The 21,798-nt window shown below is 33.4% G+C and overlaps 1 protein-coding gene across 45 annotated transcripts in view; it reads left to right on the forward strand.

Annotated features, from left to right (window-relative positions):
* RIMS2 (regulating synaptic membrane exocytosis 2) overlaps positions 1 to 21,798 on the forward strand; it is a 701,736-nt gene that overhangs the window by 463,998 nt on the left and 215,940 nt on the right. For 23 of the 45 annotated variants that reach the window (XM_070075383.1, XM_070075384.1, XM_070075385.1 and 20 more), the window contains 3 exons: positions 3,334 to 3,513; positions 4,410 to 4,519; positions 5,335 to 5,367. In XM_070075383.1, the coding sequence (XP_069931484.1) occupies positions 3,334 to 3,513; positions 4,410 to 4,519; positions 5,335 to 5,367 (323 nt within the window). Of the gene's footprint in view, positions 1 to 3,333; positions 3,514 to 4,407; positions 4,520 to 4,891; positions 4,952 to 5,334; positions 5,368 to 21,798 lie in introns of those variants that run through there. The other 22 variants (XM_051844705.2, XM_051844697.2, XM_051844708.2 and 19 more) reach the window with 4 other exon arrangements.

Here is a 21,798-nt window from a genome sequence, read left to right on the forward strand (position 1 = left end):
TCAAATAAGAATTTTATAGATAGAAGGTGATAATTATATTATCTCTATTTAAAGCATAACAGTTATGCTTTAAAGATATATTAATTTGTTTCATGTTCATTGTTCTGGGTAAATAACTTTAGTTACTTATGGTTTTGTTTCTAATATTTTTCAAATAAAAAGTAATAATAAAAATTGTGAATACTTAATACTCAAAAGATACTAAAGACCTTTACATCTTGTTTTATTTATGTATTAAATAATGCAGAATATTTTATTGCTCAGTGATGAATTTGTCCCCAGTTTTCTTGAGGAAATCGTGATATTTAATCTTTTCTTCTTGCAATTTCCAGTAGTGACTGTTAAAATAAATATCTTTGTAGGTTTGAGGACACCTTACTTCCCTTTCTAATGGTAAAATAGGGTTGAGGGTAATAGTATGTTTTTAGACATTAGCAGTGTCTTGTTTTCTCTCATTAATACAAGTATTACTATTTTCACATTTTTAGATTATTTACTTAGCTGGCTCTATATATTATTATTTTTAATAAGCTCATTTACTTTCATCTAATGATGCCATCATGCCTGGGGCAATTTATCATCCTCCAATATAATAATATTTTTGATTAATAGATATGTACTATGACTTCTGTGGCAAATATTTTATGTCCTACAATTCTTTAAATGTGAGAATAAATTTTAAAAAATATAAATTGTAGTTTAAAATGATAAACACATCATACAGTATGATGAAAAAGAAAATTATATACTTAAGTCATATAATTACTTTAAATTATTATATTATTAAAATATATCAACATATATTAGTTATTATTTAATTACCCTAAAATATTCATTTTTATATTTACATATATGTATAAAGTAAATATAATGTGTGTTTTTATTTCAGTTATTTAACTAATGCCCAGAAAATCTCTAGACATTCAAAATTTTTATTACACATGTAAACCTTCTGCTGTGGATTTAGGGAATACATTTCTTGCCCTAAACCTGACAGTAAAGTTCTTGTCTTTCAGAAATGCCAAAAAAATTTAAGATTTTAGCTTTATAAAGGAATTAAATAACTGATTTATAAATGAATTTACTTTTTTGAAGTCTATTTTTTAAGAAAAATAGTTGAATTTCCTTAAAATCTTTATAATATAAATATGGATTTTTCAATTTGTTGGCATATAGCTGTTTGTAGTAATTCCTGATGATTTGTGGTATCTGTTGTTACATCTCCTTTTTTATCTCTGATTTTATTGTTTTGGATTTTCTACACTCCCCCCTTTTTTTGGTTAGTTGGGCCAATAGTGTGGGCCAGTTTTGTTTATTTTTTCAAAAAGCCAGCTCTTCATTTCACTGATCTTTTGTATTGCTTTTTGGTTTCAATTTTGTTTATTCCTTCTCTAATTTTAATTACTTCTTTCCTCCTACTCATTTTGGGTTTGTTTGTTGTTTTTTCTAGGTCCTTGAGGTGAATTGATAGCTCATTTATTTGATGCTTTTCACCAAGTATATATTTTAAATGTTAAAAACAGTAATATCAAAGAAGTGAAACTGTATATGCTTATATTTTTGTCTTGAAAAATTCAGTGAAATCAAAATAAAGCAAATTTTGTAAAAATAAGTGAAATATTAGCCAAACATTCTATTAGAACAATCATAGATACTCTAAAAAATTTTACTTCCTATTATATAATGAGTGAACTTTATTAACTTATAATAAGACATTTAAAATTAAAGTTTGAAATTCATCCAAAATAGGTTTGAAGAAATTTAAGAAATTAATCTAAAAAATGACAGATGGGTAGATATTTAGATAGATAAATAGATGTCCCTTTGTTTCTGGTTATTTACTGTGATCATGATATATAAAATGTTACACTAAAAATCTGTAACAAAATATAATATTTCTTTCTAAAAAAATCTGTAGTTTTTCTGAAGCAAAATTAAATTAGCATTTTTATGCTATGAATTTACCTTTTCATTTCTCTCCTTGAATATTGTATATTTATTTACCTTTAAGTTCTGTTGCTTTGACATGTCTGGATATACTTTATATAAAAGTACTAAACCTGTCTTACAAAATCAATAACATATGGCATATGAACTTAAAAATATCTTAAAAGTATTCTAAATGTTAAATAATCACAAGATATGCAATAAAACTGATGTTCACTTTCAGAAGTCATATAATCTAATGTTCACTGGTCCAAAATTACATGTATGGTATCTAGTACATGACAGTGGAGATATGGTGTTCTCTTTTGCTTTTCATTTTAAATTGCCTGCATTTTTATTAAAAATAAAATTTAGAAATGTTATAGGTTATATTGAAATCTTTGATAATATAATCTTGGATGAGATTAATGCTTGCTTTAATATCTATAATAAGCATTTGCATTTTAGTAGATATATGTGTGGGGAGTGATAATTTTATTTGAAGGATACTTTGGCGATGTGTATTACCTTTGGGTTCTAAATCCAAAGATGGAGTTTTTAAAACTGTCTCAGAGTCTAAGATTCATGTCAGAAATTATTATTGATCACATTAAATATAAGAGCATTATGCTGGGCTCCAGGGACACAAAAATCAATATTGATAGGTTGCTTAAATTTAAGTATGTTCCTTGAATAAGGATAAGTTTTGATATTTAATTTACTTATGAACCAAGAGATCACATTGTTTCAACTTACTATTTCAATCAAACTCATTCTGACTTGTGTAGGTGGACATATCTACAGTGTGCTGAGACTGACCAATTAAACACATTTCTACAGAGTGGTTTTTGTTGTGGACCATGTTTAAATATGGCTAGGGAAGGCCACATTGCACTGTTGTCTTAGGACTTCACTTTAGTTCTTCTGTTTGAATGTTCACATGTTATCAGAGTACTATGATAGCACTGACAGCCCTCTGTGTTTTTGTTGATGCACTGATAAATGGCTTCAGGGGCTTGAGAATTGGGGCTTATATGGTTTTATTCACTCTTTTGAAAATGTTGGAAAAAGTCATTGAATTCTTTTACAATACTTTCCATACTTCAAACGTTCGTTTTAAGGAATTCGTTCTGCAAAACAGCTAATTTTGTTCATCTTTGTTCATAACTGAGCAACAACTTGTATTGTCCACACTGGGAATTGCTATTAAAACCAGACTTTGATTCCTTAGAAAAATCTCAAAAAGTTTAGTGAAAATTTGGTCAGTATATGTTGGGGGGAAGAAAAATTTTTACACAGTCAGTAATTTTTAAAAATGACCTTTTTCGAAGTCAGTCTGCTGCATCGTGACCAAGCAGCAGAGGGGCACTGCAGATCTACTGAGCTGCTTTCTGACTGACGTTTCAGGGATTGTGAAGCGGCAGATAGACAGCCCTATCACAGATCCAGATCAACCGAACAACGGCCTCTCCTTGAGCGGACCTCCACCCGCTCCAGATCCACTGAGCGTCCTGACACAAACCTCATGAGGTCGATGCCTTCATTAATGACTGGAAGATCTGCCCCTCCTTCACCTGCCTTATCGAGGTGAAAGACAAATCAATCAGACTAACTTCCCCTTTGCCCTGCCAGCACACCATTTTGTTTTCCCAACAGCTGACTGGTCTCTTCTATCATCTTTGGCTGATCACTAATAACAATCAATACTAACCTTTTCAATGTAAGCACACTATTTATATTCAGTGGATATAATAGTGTGTGGCTACCATTGTACTTTGTTTATTAAGTGTCCTGACTACATTTGTTTTGTGATTTCTCATTAATCGGGAGTCTTGAGTAAATCCCCTCATAATAATCATGTTCTTCTCCTCCAGAATGAGAAATTATTTGTGTCCATTAGACATCACTTTTCAAATAGTCATCACTATTGACTATGAGCAAAACTTGATTTTTTGTTTCTTTCTATCAATACTGATATCAAGTATGAAACATTTTCTTTGGCGGAATTTTGAATTATTCAGTTCAGGGTTTTATTTGGAGTTTATGAGTTAATTTCTAATAAAGGTATATGTAAAATAAGCCTGAGTAAAAATCTCTTTGGATTGAAGGAGGAAGGTCCGCATTAATAGCCTGAAATCTGGTAGAAAGAAATATAAAGTATTACCTGAGCTATGGAATCCCCTCTTGCTTTCTTATATAGAGATTACTAATTTATATTAGTAATTCCATTAGTTGTTCCATGGATATATCATAGGGTTTTGTGTGCATGTATGTGTGTGTATGCATATTACACAAACATTTAAGCATCTTTTGATATTTAAATAATCATTCAGATATCCATATTTTGTCCTACTTTCCTAACCTTTTAATCAGCAGCTAAACCTCTTTTAAAATTATACTTAAACAGATACCATATGAACCAAATATGTTAAACGTGTTAAATCCATTGCACTGAAAATGAATATTAATTGTGTATCTTGTAGGTCTCATCCTCGTACTGGGTCTGTCCAGACAAGCCCATCAAGTACTCCAGTGGCAGGACGAAGGGGCCGACAGCTTCCACAGCTCCCACCAAAGGGAACGCTGGAGAGAAGTAAGTTTTATTTCTAATTATGACATATAGGAAATACTCATGGAAGCTAAGGTGAATGATGATTTTCTTACAACTTTTCTGTTAGCTTTCTTCATTGGTTAATTGTATTTCTTGGCTGCATTTGATAGTAGTTTTATTTGTAAATATTACATATTTTACATTTTAAATTTATAATATTTGGAAATACAATAAGCTATCTTTATTGCTCTTGCACATTTTTCAAATTTGAATGCATTCATCTTAAAAGTAAACTAAATAGTCTTAAATATGCCTTTGATTGATATATTTTGCTACAACTAAGTTTATATGATTGTTGATAGTTACATAAAGTTTATTAGTAACTAGCCAAATCAATTTTCACACACTGCAAAGGACTGGTTAGCTGATGCACAACAATGGTGATCCTTCTCAAAACTGGAGTACAAGAAAAAGGTAATCATGAATATACAAAGAAAAATGCATGTTGTACTGATGTTTTTAATAATTTCAAATTTTTGCATTAAGAGCACTATTTCCTGAAACACACATGAACATATTTCCTAAACACCTATAAATTCTTTGATAAAGGACCTCTAAAAGCATGTATAATAAAATATCATAGTATTTAGCATTATTTGACAATTAATCCCTTTATTTGATAACTGGATGTGCTTTGCAAACATTTTTATATATATATATATATTTAAGTCACCATTTAGCTTTTCTTTGATAAATAATACATTCTATGCCTTTGTAAATTTCTGTTGTTTTTAACCCCTGTGCTTTGGTTCCTTTTGTTTGTTTGTTTTGTTTTGTTTTTATTTTGTTTTCCCTAGACAATGGAGTCAAGGAGATAGAACCTTATGAAGGTCTGTACATAAAGGAGGGTTTGTTTTGTGCTGACAGCCTTTTTGGGGGGCTATGTAAGCAAAAATAAACCCAACTGCAATTGATGTCCCTACATGGGGACTTTTAAATAATAAAATTATTTTGTTTCATGATTTCTGTTAAATTATTCAATTTTATTTTACTTAACAATTATACCAAGAAGTTGGATTTCTTTGATTCATTAAGGATGCAAAAAGTTCAACTTCTTTTAAATGACAAGATAAAATTTCCTCTTTATAAAATTTTTGATGCTCTTTTAAGAATTCTAGATTTTGAAGAAGACTTTTACCGAAGATGTCAATTGCAGTCTGTGTTTATGTCATTGAGGATGTACACATAGTCTAGTTTCATTTGTCATAATATATTTCATTTTGCATTTATGATGACCTTTTACTTATTAAGCTTGTTGAATTAGATAGTGATTGTGATTTGTATTTCCTACATTATTTTTCTTGTTGTAGCAAGAGTGCTTACGGTATATAAAAGTGAAATGTAAATAGCTTTATTATCAGACATGACATTATGACTTAAGAGAAAATATTAAGTTGTGATACACATTATGTCTTACATTTTTTAGGTCAATAAGATATCCTCTGCTCTTTATAGAATTTTGAAATTGACTTTAAAACTCAAAATTTGTTAACTTTTATTTACTGATGAATCTCCTTCAGATACAATAATATCTGGCACATTATAGGCCCTCAATAATTACTTGTTGACTGCATGAAATATTTATTTCAAAGCTGAAAAGCTATCTCAAATAGTTTACAGATTATCAGTAAAAACTATTGCCATGATATATATTTTTATACTAAAATTCATATTTCTTAACCTATTTGTAACAAATCTGTAAGTACATTGCTTGAGAGCAGCGGTACTTTCATTGCTTTATGAAGCTTGTTGTCATAAGTTATGTTCTTGTTTGTTTTATCTGAATGATTATCAACTTCTGCTTTTTTGTTCTTTTTTACTATTTACCATGATTTTCAATAACAATGCTACTGTAACTAATGTTCTATTATGCTGCCTAATAAAAAAGATTACAGTGGCATTCATTTGCATTGGATTGGGGCCATATAATTTTATATTATTTTATATAAGGAAATTCACAGGTATTTGTGGAATTTTTCATCTTTCCATGATTTTTAAGGGCAGAGTTTCAACATCATTCCATGACATTTGAAGTTAAATAGTTTGTCTTGAGTTTTAAAAATTCACTTTTGATATATTTTACAGTAGTAGTGTATAGAGTAGCCCCATTCTTTGCATTAATTAATAGTTTTCTAAAACTGACAATGATGCTGACACTGAAAGCTAGAACCGATGATATTTCTAAGGCATATAACATTCTATTTACTATTTGTCTTTTTTTGCCCTTTTGAATCGATTAAAAATGTTTTCCTTTAGTGTCTCTATTTTTGTTTTTCCAATTTTGTTTCAGAAAAGAGCCAAAGTCTCCTTTACCCTTTTGATATGAATTATATACTTTCTGTTTACTTCATTTTTCTTAAAAGTGTGAATTATTTTTTTAAACAGGATTTTCATGAATATTGACTTGGTGACTTAATTAGAAACATGATAGTGTAATTTTCATTGGTTTTAAAGGAAGTATATGACATCTCTTTTAGAGATCTTCTTACAATTAAACTTAAAGATACAATAACCCAAAATGGACTGTAAGCTTATGGTTTAAATCAAGTTATGATTAGATTTTCTTCTAAATATTGATTGTCAAATTATAATTTAATGACTTGAAATATTCATAATCCTCTTAAATAGCTAATAATATGATTTGGGTTAATTATTTGTCATTTAGTCCATTTAAAAAGTTAATTTAAAACTTTACATATTTGGTTCTGATTGTGGTATCATATTTAGTCATTTTTCAGTTCAGAGAACCAGAGATATTTTATTTTTCCCTAATTTTGATGTACTGTCATTTAATGACAGTAAAATAGATTTTCTGTAGAAGAAAAGTTATAAAACATAATATATATACCAATAATATACCATTTATAGAAAAAGTATTTGCCTACTGTACTCTGTTATCTGCGTATTGTAAGTATTTCAGAGTTCACTGTTCATGTTTTACAGTTAAAAGCAGACAATGTGATAATAGTAAGCCTACTTGTCTTTCTATAACATCAGAAACATTAAAAATAACCTGTTGTTCTCCTTATAATCACACATTATATAATTATGAATAATTTAGAGTTTTTTCTTTGTTTTGTTTCATTTAACAATAAGAAATATACCTATCTGGTTTTATGTTTTTTCTTTATTTTTGCTCCTGCAAATGCAGAGGTTAATGAAGAAACTGGGCATGTGGAAGAGCAGGGGGAAGTGCAGGGAGAAGAGGTCAAGGCAGGTCTGTTTGACAACGAATGTGTCTGAAAGAAATCAGTAAATGTTTCACAAGTGTGAGTTTTAAATTTCCCATAAGACTTTGGGCTCCAAATTTGTAAATGAACAAAAAGCTGAGATTGTTTTTAGTTTTGATTTTAAAAAAAATTTCCTAATTTTATTAGGAAGAGATATTACACAGGCTACCTCAATAACTTTTTAGGAGATTCCATTTATCCAACTGGTAGAATAGTTAGTTCTCTTTATGTTTAAATCAAACATGGACCTAAGACCAAGATGTTAGTCTATCATTTACCCTAGCTCGCCATTCAGTTTATTTATTTATTCAAAATATTTATTGAGCACATACTAGAAAAGTATATTTCAGCATATACCATACTTAGTAAAAGTTTATTGAAGCTCTAATACTTTCTCAAGGATTTTGAATCTACATAAATTATAAATATTGTAGAACAGAATATAAATCCCATTCAGGCTTCTAGAGACCATAATCATTTTTCCCATTATATTTTCTCCTAAAGTAAGAAAAATTAACTTTTTTGTCCTGGCTCTTCTCTTCATTCTGGCTCAGTGTTATTCCAACATTTATTGATAGTCATGGTTTCTCTCCATGGTCTTCTAAATGATACACATATCCTTCATTTCTGGTGGTTTAAAAATTCCTATATATTGACATATCATAATTTTTGCTACTTTGTCATCACGAAAAGATTTTAAAACCTAAACAGTATATAATCAATAAATATAGTTATATACTTTTCAGCAAAATTTCACTATTAGAAACTCAGCATTTAATCTGTAGGTTAAAAAAATTTCTAAAATTATTTAAACAGTGTAGAATGATTTGAAATCTAATTTTACTTTATGTTTAACCGATCATTTTTATTTAGAAATAGTAGAAAGTACTTTGATTTTTTTCTGTCATTATTATGGGAAAGCAATGCCTTTATGTATATTGTGTATGAGATATATTTCCTTGGATGGATTGTTTCAGTGGAGTTTCTAGTTTTTAAAACTGAAACAGTTTCAAGTGTAATTGCTATTTATCAGTAACTTTTTAGTGTCATAAAGATGAGAAAAATCATCAGAGTGATAATGGAAACAAAGACAAGTTTTGTTGCAAGGTTTATAGAAATGTGTGTCTATCTCTGTTCTGAATAAGTCTTTTCACTATGAGAATTTCACATAACTGACATTTTCCTGGCATGATATTGGAATGACATTTTAATGGGATATTCTAAGAATGAATTTCATTTTTATTTAGCTGAGCAATTAATGTTTTCCTATTTACCCATTCCTTTATATTTTATACTAGTCTATACAACTGCTTTAACCTTTTATGCTGTTCATGAGTTATCTTCTATGATAAAGTCATTTTTCAGGATAGAATTAGTTTGGGAATTTCAGCAATAGTTAATATCACTTTTAATAATTTTAAGCTTCAACAAGGAAGCTTACTTGTGAACTAGTTTTTTCACCTGTGTTTTGGTATCAAAATTACTGAATTAGGAAATTGCACTGATCTTAAATTAGCATTACTTTTGGTTCTATTACTTACTTTTCCTATAGGATAAGAAATGTATACTTTATGCTTGTGTTTATTAGTGTGGAGTGTCATTTTAGTGCATGGATTTGTTTCCTTAGCATGTGCTTTCATTGTTCTGGTGTGCTTGGATTTTGAGTTGTTAATGTTCATTATTAATCATTATTGTCTATTTTCAATATTGTAAAGACAATGAGGGAGAAACACGAAGCCCTCCCAATAATGGGAAAAAAGGCAAGTCTAAAATGAAGTTCATAGTGCCCTTCTAATATTAGACATTCCATTTTTACATTTGTAGTGTGTGTGTGACTATGCTTTCTATAATAAGTTCAAGTGATAGTGCAAATTTAACTTTTCAAATTTTTTAAATATCTGATACTTATTTCTGAACATGAACTCCTTCATCAACACTTACCTTAGTGAACGTGGTACAATCTTATCTTAAAAACATATGGCATGGAAATCAGAAGAGTTGCTTTATTGATTATATTAAAGGGTAAAATTCTGAGGGAAATAATGGTGATATATAATGCATTTAGAAAAAACACTCAGATATTTTTGAATCCAAGAATTATTTTAAAATTGAATTATTCAAAAGTATTTCAAAATAGGATTTTAAAGTAGAAAATGGAACAAACTTAATTCTGAATCTAACCATAATATTAAAATAATATATACATTTATGGTATTTGTAGATTTTTCACAGTTTTATACACATGAAGTAATATATTGTATAGACAAATAAAAAGGTGATTAATTTTAGTACTTAGAATTTATTTCCCTGTAATTATTAGTAACTTATTTCTGTTAACCCCACAACTAAAATCTATTAAAATAGTAGGATTGGGTATATGTTACAGTAATTGATATTCAAATATGAGTATGCATATTAATTTAGTATGCTATCATTAAAATTATTATGTAAAAATTAAATTTTTTTATTTCATACTATGTAGCCCTTGTTATTGCACCAAATTAATAAATGGATAATTTTATTCGACATTAATTCAGTTGAAATGGCCTTTAATATTGGTTATATTCTTTTGTGTCTTTATTTTTCTTAAATTATGTCTAAAATGTAAATGTAAGATTGCAATAACATTAAAGTTTATAATTTCTCCTGCAGGATCTTATTTACTTACTAATGCATATACTAGCATATTACTTAACAGGTGAAAATAATTTAATTAAATATAAATAAATGTTATAAAACATTCTCTATCAATTTAAATAAGCTTTCAATTTGTACTTAGATATTTGTGATTTTTATCTATTTTTAATCTCTTTACTTAGTAACTATGATTTGAAATTTTTATATGAAATTTTTATAAGTATGTGTCAGTTATTAGAATGCAAAATGTTTGAAGAAAATTTAATACTATATTTTACTTACAAACATTACATACACAGTACCTGTGAAGATACTGTGCTAAAGATTTTAGGTAACTGAGGAGGTACTCTCAGTGGAGTTCTGTTGTATTTTCCTTTCCTCTAGCTGGCCCTGGTAAATCTTCTACCTCTGCTGTTCCAGCTCTTGTGATTTCCTTTGATCTCGTCTATATCGTTTTCTGCTGGCCATGACTCTTGGAACCTCAGTTACCCATACTCATTGTAAACTAATTTCTTTTTTATCACTTACATGAAAAAAACCACTGTAGTTATATAGACCAGTCCTACCTATGGTGCAGGTGAGCCTAGAAAGAAATCAATGAATAAAAATTTGAGTGATGAGAACTCTGAGTATATATTACATATGCTAATTCTCATTTTTTATTTTGATTAGCATTTTGATCTTTTGATCATTTAACTATAATTAAGATCTAGTATAGTTTTTCCTTTTGCTGTTTTCTTTTGGGAGACTGGCTTTCAATTTATTTTGAGTATCACACTAAAGTTCGTGAATAAGTATAAGGTAGGAGGTTGTTTTTGAATTGGATAAAGCATATTTGATGGTCAGAGGATATGACAGAGGTGAGTAAATAAAGAAGACAGTTCTATTCTACATCTTACTGAGCAGTATCCACAAAATAATTTTGGAATGGACACATCATCCCTTGCCCTTCAGTTATTGAGATATGTGATCCATTAATCCTATTGACAAATATTTGGTACATGGAATTGATTGTTAACTTCTCATTTACCCAAGCTAGTCCCTTTTGTACATTAGCTTTTCACTCTTCCAATAAAACGAAATGAGATTGTGCTTATTCCATGTGACATATTGCTCTGCAGAGGCAGAGAGAGAGAGAGAGAGAGAGACAGAGAGAGAGAAAGTCTTCCATCTGCTGATTCACTACCCAAATGGCTGCAACAGCCGAAGCTTGGGCTGATCTGAGGCTGGGAGCCAGGAGCCTCTTCTGGATCTCCCACACAGGTGCAGGGGCCCAAGGACTTGTGCCATCTGCCACTGCTTTCCCAGGCCATGGCAGGGAATGGGATCAGAAGTGGAGCAGCCTGGTTGGGAACCGGCATCCACATGGGATGCCAACACTGCAGGTGGCGGCTTTAACCACTATGCCACAGTGCCGGCCCCTATTGCTGTAATTTAAAATTCAATAACAATTGGTGGTTTTCTTTTTTCTTTTTTTTTTTTTTTTATTTTATTTGACAGGTAGAGTTATAGACAGTGAGAGACAGAGAGAAAGGTCCTCCTTCCATTGGAAGAAGTGAACTTCCATTGTTTCACTACCCAAAAGGTTGCCAATTGGTGGTTTTCTACTGTCCATATTTTAATGTGTTCTTTCTTTTCTTTCTACAAATAATGTTCAAGTACCTACCATATTCTATTCTGGGCACTGAAGATTCTATTATTCATATAAAACAAGACCCTTGTCTCCATCCTTCTTAGATTTATTGGTGGAGGCAAAGAATAAATAAAATAGTAAAATGACTTCAGATAATTGCAAATATAATGAACAAATAAATCAAAGTAAAGGGACATATAGTGTCCTATATAGTCAATTATTTGTTATAGTATATTTGGAGAGTTAATTCTGTTGAGGTAACATCTGAATATAGACCTGATTAAAGCAACAGTGAAGGTGAGACACCAAGTATCAAGCCCGGGTAATGGAAGTGAGCTTACTTGTTGGAGGAACAGTGTTCGGTAGGCAGTGGTCAGAAAGGTAACTGGAGCTAGAGAAGGGGATTCATATATGACCTTACAGATTGTTATTATGATTTCGGTTTGGTTGACTGGTTGTTGATTCAAGTGGGGAGTTAGTGATTGAAGTGATACAGTACTACTTTTTGGATTTTTAAAAATAAGAGCAATTTAATTGCTATGTTGAGAATAACTTGAATAAAGAATGAAAATAGGGAGAATTGTTAGGAGGCTTTTGTAATAATAACCTAGGAAACATGTGATGGTGGCTTAGACTGGAGTGTTAAGAATAGATAGATTCTGGATAAATATTGAAAATAGAGCCAAATGATTTCTTGACAAATTGAAATAAAATTAGAGCTTAATTTATAACATCTAAGTTTTTGGCCTGAGTAAGTGGAAAAAAGTGAAATATCCATTACAGGGAAGAATTTGCAAAGAATAGACTTAAGTAGTGTATCGAGTGCTTGGTTTTGGATCTAAGTTAGAGATGCTGTTAAACATCCAGTCAACATGTCATATATGGTCTTTCTTTTAAAAAGATTTATTTATTTATTTATTTGAAAGTCAGAGTTACAGAGAGAGAAAAGGAGAGGCAGAGAGACAGAGAAGTCTTCCATCCGCTGGTTCATTCCCCAGTTGGCTTTAAAGGCTGGAAGTATGGAATCTGGAGCCAGGAGCCAGGAATTTCTGAGTCTCCCATGCAGGTGCAGGGACCCAAGGACTTGGGCCAGATTCCACTGCTTTCCCAGGCTATAGCAGAGAGTGAATTGGAAGAGGAGCAGCCAGGACTTGAACTGGCGCCCATATGGGATGCCCGCACTGCAGGCAGCGGCTTTACCCACTACGCCACAGTGCTGACCCCTAGACAGTCTTAAATATGTTCTTTTCTTCCGTTTGGATATTTGGACTGTAGCTGTAAATTTGGGAGTCATAAAGGGGCTATTTAAAACCATGAAACTGGTTGAGATCATCAAGAGAACAAGTTTGGGTAACCAAAAGGAGAGCTACAAGGAATGTGAAGAGAATCATTGATAGTTGGGAGCTGGGTAGGAAAAGCAAGGAGACTGAGAAGGTGGAAAGATGGGGCAAGGAAACAGTGGCATGTGGTGCCTTTAATACAAGTTAAGTGGGAACTTGAAGGAGAAGAGTATTTTCTAGGGTGTGAAAAATCACCAGATTGACCAGGTCACCTAGGAAATCATAAGTCCTAATGTTGGCCTTTATTTTGACTAAGTAGGTGCTAAAAGGGCAACTAGTGTGATTCAAAAGAAGAGCAGAGACATGGAGACAGAAGTTGCTGCTATAAAGGAAAGAACAGAAAAAATATCTGGAACTGAGGGAAGACCAAAGGGACACAGAATACATGAAAAATATGTGGGAAACTTAGTGTTCACTCTTTGTCTTCTGAATTAAGATCTGCCACTTTGCTGTGTGACACCATCTAGCTCTGAGCCTATCACTGTTCTGTAGCACAGCTGCTGGATTTAGATCCAAAGACTTTGAGATTTGGAACTGACCTTAAAAATCTTAGTAAAACCGCTTTCATTTCCAAATAAAGGAGCACAATTCTAGAGATAGTTGGCTCTCTTCAATACAAGTAGTATCAGATTTCTAATCTAGACTGTCAGTCTCATGCAGTTGGCTGTATACCATGCCCCTGTGGATGAAGGTTTTTTTTTTTTCAGCACATTGGCTGCAACCATTTGCTTTGTTTTAGACATTAGCTGAAGATTTGCTTCCATTTAAAATCTGTATCTGCTGTTTTCAGTGTGTTTTATTTGTAGGCATTGAGGGTGCAAAGTTGTTCCCTAGCTTTGTGGAAACCCTTCCCCAAAATGAATAGTAGTAGAATAACAAGTGAAATATAGCTGGAAAAATTAGATTGTAATTTATGTACAGTCTGTTTTATTGGAATACATCTTCAAGGTCAATCTTATAAAGAAAAGGTAAACTTTAAAGGGTTCTGAGTAGGTTTTTTGCCCAAAATTCATCTATTGCTTGTCATTGTACTTGATATTCTGTTTACGGGCTTATTTAAATAATACAATGCTTTGAGATTTCATAGAACACTGGGATGTAAACATTCCTGAAAGGAGCGCCCCAAGCTGTTATTACAAAGAAAGAAAGTGAGTCAAGAGGACTATAGCAGAGTACTTGGTACAAATGTCAAACTCTGTCCATTGTAAATAATAGTACTTGCTGTGTAGATATGCTATAAATTTAGTTTCTTAAATCATTTAGTATGTTTAAATTGCTTAAACTAACACTTGTCATGTAATAATTACTATATATGTGTTGTTATTACTATAATTTCTTTGTGAATAATGCTATTATTTTTAGTTTCAGATTTAAAGTTAATCAAACCTGTTACGACCCAATTTATATATATATACATATAATTTTTATATATATATATATATATATATTACATAGTCTAGTAGTTTTTGCAAATTAGTTTTCCTGGGGGGCTATTCTTTGTTTATTTTTTATTTTTTTTTTTTTGGCAGGCAGAGTTAGATAGAGAGAGGGAGAGAAAGGTCTTCCTTTTCTGTTGGTTCACCCCCCAAATGGCCGCTACGGCCAGCGCTCTGTGTCCAGCATGCTGTGCTGATCTGAAGCCAGGAGCCAGGTACTTCCTCCTGGTCTCCCATGTGGGTGCGGGGCCCAAGCACTTGGGCCATCCTCCACTGCCTTCCCAGGCCACAGCAGAGAGCTGGAGTGGAAGAGGAGCAACCAAGACAGAATTCGGCGCCCCAACCGGGACTAGAACCCGGGGTGCTGGCATCGCAGGCAGAGGATTAGCCAAGTGAGCCATGGTGCCAGCCACTGGGGAGCTATTCTTGATTAAATTATTAGCATAAGAAAGAAGAGCAGAATAGAAATAGGGTTGGTTTGTATCATTAGTTAATGTATAATTTTTAATCCATTTATACAGGTTTCAATGAATGTGTAAAAAATCAGTAAAATGTTTCTAATACTTTTCTCCAAGTCAGAGCACTGTTAAATTCACTAGGACTTTTTACATTTTATAGTGTTTAAAAAAATTCCATTGGAAGCCAATGGGTGTTCAATTCTACTACTAAGCTTATGATTTTGACTAGTCTTTTAATTTTTGTGGTCTCAGTTTCCAATTCTGTAAAATAATAATTAATAATAATAAAGATTTTAACAGAAACTAAGTTTTCCTAGAGATGTGGCTGACAATTTCTGAAGTCCCAAGGATTCTTGTTTCTAATTTATTGTTTATGTTGCTATTATTCTTTGTTAATCTCATTTAGTTTTGAAATCAGCAGATATACTCCTCTAATTGCCTATTAGTGTTTAATTAAACCAAAATTATAGAATAAACCCTACCTACTACTATTAAAAAGTTAAGATTCCTAAAGATACATGATGATATAGAAAAAAAGGTATTTGTTTTGTTTCTTAGATGTGTGGCCCTCAATGTGTAGTTACCTACTTTATTTCAAGTACAGATAACATTATAGATATGAAAGGAAAGAAAGATAGTGAGGGGAAATAAAAGGCAAAAAGCAAAAAACAACCAGTCAACCAAACCAACCAACCAACCAACCAAAAAAAGGTCATGGGATACCAAAAGTAATTAAGTAATTTTTAAAAAAGATTATTTATTTTATTTGAGAGGTAGAGTTATAAACAGTGAGAGGGAGAAAGACAGAGAGAAAGGTCTTCCATTTGCTGGTTCACTCCCCAAATGGCTGCAACAGCTGGAGCTGTGCCAATCTGAAGCCAGGAACCAGGTGCTTCTTCCTGGTCTCCCATGTGGGTACGGGCCCAAGGATTTGGGCCATCCTCCACTGCTTCCCCAGGCCACAGCAGAGAGCTGGATCAGAAGAGGAGCCGCCTGCAGTGCTGCAGGCTGAGGATTAACCTATTGTGCCACGGTGCTGGCCCCTTAAGTAGTTTTGACAGTCTTTATATTAGATTCTTATTTCTGCATTTATTCCAGAAATCGTATACCATGTAGGGTGAAAAGTTTAGAAAAGGATGTAGGATCTTGACTTTATTTTGCTGCCTTTCTGTATTTTTATTAATGTTTTCAAAGAAAATAGACTATGTGCCTATGTCAATTTTTAAATTTGATTAATATCTAGATGGGAACATATTTTATAGTGGAATTTGTATGTTTCTGAATACTTAATTCTTCCAAATTTAGATAAATGATTATGTGTCCAAAATTAGTATGAAGGAGTTTTAAGTATATTTTAACATATATATATGTGAGTTTAACATGGTTTGAGCAGGTGGACAGTCAATTACATTTGTATTAGAAGTAGCTTGGTGATACTAGGCTGGATGGCCTTGATGAAGAGATGGGGGGCACGTGACTATTTTTTTTTTTTTTTTTTGACAGGCAGAGTGGACAGTGAGAGAGAGAGACAGAGAGAGAAAGGTCTTCCTTTGCCGTTGGTTCACCCTCCAATGGCCGCCGCTGCAGCCGGCGCACCGCACTGATCCGATGGCAGGAGCCAGGAGCCAGGTGCTTTTCCTGGTCTCCCATGGGGTGCAGGGCCCAAGCACTTGGGCCATTCTCCACTGCACTCCCTGGCCATAGCAGAGAGCTGGCCTGGAAGAGGGGCAACCGGGATAGAATCCGGCGCCCCGACCGGGACTAGAACCCGGTGTGCCGGCACCGCAAGGTGGAGGATTAGCCTATTGAGCCACGGCGCCGGCGGGCACGTGACTATTTAAGGAATTTTGCTAGTCTAGTTATTTGATGACCTGAGCTAGAGCAGAGGCTAGAATAAAGAGAAAGGAATACATTGAAGATTCCTCTCCCCGTTCATAATTCACAATCCTAAATGAGTAAGTCTTAGAAGTTAAGTACAAATTATCTCTGATTACTCCTAGAGATTGGTTCTATCAGTATTTTCAGTTTATGACTGTTGAATCTGTGGAGGTGGAACCTGTGAGTACAGAGGGCTGAATGTATTTGTAAATGGTATTTCCTAATTTGCTTACCCAACCATTCCCTTTTTTTTTTCACTTCTCTTCCCTCTTCCCTTTCTCTTTACTTTACTTGTCTTCCCCTTTTTGCTCATCTTATTTCTTCTATACATCCAGAGTCTCAAATAATAATCAGATTTAGGAAAGACATCTTTCTATCTCATACCTTTCTACAAACTTAAGCTATTGTTCAAGGCCATAATGTTGTTAACTTCCTAAATACAATCATAAAACTATTTTCCTGTCTTTGTTGTTGAGAATAATTAATCTTAAGAAAGTAATATGGTACAGGACACAGGTTTTGGGACTTTGGCTCAGGGCCAGTTATCATGTGCCAACTTTGTGACTCTTGGTCTTTAACCTAAATTATCATTTGAGAAAAAGAAATCTTAGGATATTTCTCTCACTGTAAGTATGCTACTTTGAGAATCCAGTACGAAAATACATGGGAAATTGCTTGTAGACTAAGGCAGCTTATTTAAAAAACTTTTTTTTTAAATTATTTATTTGTTTTTAATTTTATTTGAAATGTAGAAAGACAGAGAATGATAATGAGAGACCTCCCATCCACTAGTTAACTCCCCAAAAGCCCACAACAGCCCAGGTGGGGCTGGGCTAAAGCCAGAAGCCAGGCATTATTAAAAGTCTCCCATATGAATGATAGGAACCCAAGTACATTAGCCATCATCTACTGCCTCCCAGGGTGTACCTTAGAAGGAAGCTGAAGTGCAAGTGGAGCCAACACTTGAACCCGGCACTCCAATATGGGATGTGGGCATCCCAAGTGGTAGGTTAAATATCATGCCAAATGCCTTCCCCACTATTCATTGTTTATTCTTATTAATTAACTTTTTATACTCTCATCAGTAACCACCATTATAGATCCTTTCTGTGTCTTCTGGCATCAAACATTATACTACATATGAAAAATTAAATTGGAACACATAAAATTTAATCAATATGATCTTCCTGATTTAGGAACTTGGTCTCTTTAAACCATAGTATTGACATAGGATTAGCTACTTGACTAAGGAAAGCTAGCCAGAATATGTTTACTTTGTAAATATCGAGTTTCCTAAATATAACTGACAGAGAAACCACCTCATACTTAAGCCTTTGTAAATATAATCACTCTTCAAATTATCTAATATTTATTCATGTAACAAATTCATCATTTAACTTGCCCATTTATAAATTTAAGATGATATGAACATAGTGATAATTATGGAATTTCAGATTTTAAGGACTATTTCTATGTATTTTATTGAATTTTAAAACATTATATTTCAATTATATATCATTTTAGTTATGACATTTAAGAAAATTACGCTTGCAATGAAATATTTACTCAGTTAAATTTAAAATACTCATTAAAATATGGAAAAAATATTCTAGAACAAAAATTTTAGGTAGTAAAAAATTATCATATATTCTTTCAAAGCTAAAATGGACAATTAAATTATATTGTGCATCTATAATTTTCACTTTTTATCTTCTGATAATAAGCATACAATGTGTGGTCTAGCTTTATATTTAAATTTCAATTTTTAAGTCTATTATCTGTCATAAAAGAAGATGTTTTTCAATAGTTACCATAAAATTCTTACTTTTTAAAAAAAGATTTATTTTTTATTTATTTGAATGGCAGAGTTAGAGACAGAGAGAGAGAGAGAGAAAGATAGAGGGAAAGAGGTCTTCCATCACTGGTTCACTCCTCAAATAACTGCAACAGGTTGGACTGGGCCAGGCTGAAGCTAGGAGATTCTTCCGGGTTTCCTACATGAGTGCAGAGGCCCAAGCACTTGGGACATCTTCCACTGCTTCTCCTTCTGTATTTAGTAGGGAGTCAGATCAGAAGTGGAGCACAGGCACTCATAAGGGATGTCAACATTGTAGGCAACATTTCAGCCTGTTGTGTCACATGCCCGCCCCCATATGAAGAGCAACTTTGTAACTTTTGAGCTGGAAATGTCCTTAGGAACGCTCAAGACCAACATCCTCACATCACGTACAGGAAATCCAGAAGCCAGACAGGTTAGGAAAGTTGTCCAATGTTGTCCATGTAGTGAATGCCAGAAATGTTTCTACACCCAGCTTTCTTGTTTTAGTCCATTGACATATCTATTACCTCTTACGTCAATCATTGATAGTCTTGATATTGTACTTTCATTGTTATAATGGCTGGTATATGTAAATGTATGGTTATTGGTATTTTTGTGTTACTGGATAGAATAGCTTTCAGACAAATAATTGCAAATTTCCTTAAGTAACCCTATGAATAAAATATTTGAAAGTTAGTTTTCTTTTTCCTTCACTGTTCAGAATTGGCTCTCTTCCACTTTACAGAGAGGGTGGCCATTTTCAAAACAAGCTATTTCTATTTCGTGTTCAGTCTTCCTTCAAACACTAGCATATCTTCTATTTTTTGGAACATCATAAACTTTATTAAATGATGAAAGGTAAAATAAGTTTTTAAAATAACTGTATAGGATTTGATTTTAAGCAGAACTCTGTGACAGAGTTTACTGGTCAATAATCCAAAGTGCAGGTCATTCAGAATCAACAAGTATTTTGTCATTAATGAGCTTATTATTTTCCTCAATGTGAGGAAATTAGTCTATATTTTTAAAAAATCTGGGCCAGCATTGTGATACAGTGGGTAAAGCCACCACCTGCAATGCTATCATGCATATGAGCACTGGTTAGAGTCACAGCTGTTCCACCTCTGATCCAGCTCGCTGCTAATGCACCTGGGAAAGCAGTGGGAGATGGCCCAAGTCCTTGGGTCCCTGCACCCACTTGGGAGACCCAGAAGAAGCTCCTGGCTCCTGGTTTCAGCTTGGCACAGCCCTGACTGTTGTGGCCATTTGGGTAGAGAGCCAGCAGATGGATGATCTCTCTCTGTCTTTCCCTCTCTCTGTCTGTAACTGTCACATTCAAATAAATAAATCTTTAAAGAATTATTTAGAAGCAGGAGTTTGGCATAGCAGCTAAGAAGCCAGGTAAGATGCCCAAATCATGTGTCAGAGGGCCTGGCTTCCACTGCCAATCCCAGCTTCCTGCTAATTCACACTCTTTGAGGTAGCAGGTAGAACTCAAGTAGTTGAGTGCCTGCCATCCATAGGAGTCTGAATTGAGTTCCCAGTTCCTGGCTTCAGCTTGACATAGCACTTGCTGTTACAGGCACTTGGGGAGTGAGCCAGGGGATGGGAGCACTCGGTCCCCCTCTCTCTTTCTCTCTCTCTCTTCCGCTCAAATAAATAAATAATTAAATAATAAATAGATAAGTAAGCCACACATTTATTTGAGATGGAAAGAGAGGGAGGGAGAGCTCTCCCTACCCCCAGCCCCATCTGCTGATTCATTCTTCAAATGCCTACAACAGCTGAGGACTAAAATTGGAAGCCAGGAACTCAACTGGTGTCTCCCAAAGTTTACATTAGCAGGCAGCTAGAGTCAGGAGCTGGAGCTAGCGTTTGAACTCAGGTACTCTGATGTCCTAACTGGTGGTTTAAACACTAAACCAAATGCCTGCTCCTAATCTGTCTGTGTGTGTGTGTGTGTGTGTGACTGCAGATTAACTATTTTTTAAAAAATATTTATTTATTTCGTTGAAAGGCAGTTACAGAGAAACAGGGAAAAGTAGAGAGAAATATAGAGATCTTCCATGTGTTGGTTCACTCCCAAATGTCTGCAAAAGACAGGGCTGGGCCAGGCAGAAAGCAGGCACCAGGAACTCCAATCGGGACTCCCAAATGGGTTTCAGGGGCCCAAGTACTTGGTCCATCTTCCATTGCTTTCTCAGATGCATTAACAGGGAGCTGAATTGGAAGTGGAGCAATTGGGACTCAAACCTGAGTTCATATGGGATTCCAGAGTTGAAGGCAGTGGCTTAACTGCCTGCGCCACAATGCCAGCCCCTACAGATTAATCAAGGAGCAGATTCCATCTTCTTTTAAGTAAAGATGACTTAACTGGAGTTCTGGGATATAAAAGAATGTCAGTTTTTTTGGTCTAGGAATTAGAAAACCCCAGTCAATTCTAACATTCTAAGTATTCCAAAATGTATATCCCAGTTTCCCCATTTAATATTGCAGTCTGGATAGTTTTCAATCTTTGGCAGTCATGTCATCTTTCCAGTTACATTTTGCTTAGCTTAATATTATAAAATATGTTAGGTTTCCACCATTTATGGCAAAAAGTGGATGAAGTATGAGAGGATGATGGTGAAGCCTTAGTGGGGATTAAATGTATGTGGATAGTAATTGACTACTGAACTTACAGTTTAGCTTTAAAAGTATCTGAAGGAATAAGAGAGGCAAATGATGAAATGTGTAATTGTTTATGAGTGTCACTATGAGGATCAAATTAAATGCTAGCCAGTGAATCTTTGATAGATGACTTACTGCAAGGTCCTATATGATATGTATT

This window comes from Oryctolagus cuniculus, chromosome 6 (genome assembly GCF_964237555.1).
Source record: "Oryctolagus cuniculus chromosome 6, mOryCun1.1, whole genome shotgun sequence".
Lineage (NCBI taxonomy): Eukaryota > Metazoa > Chordata > Mammalia > Lagomorpha > Leporidae > Oryctolagus > Oryctolagus cuniculus.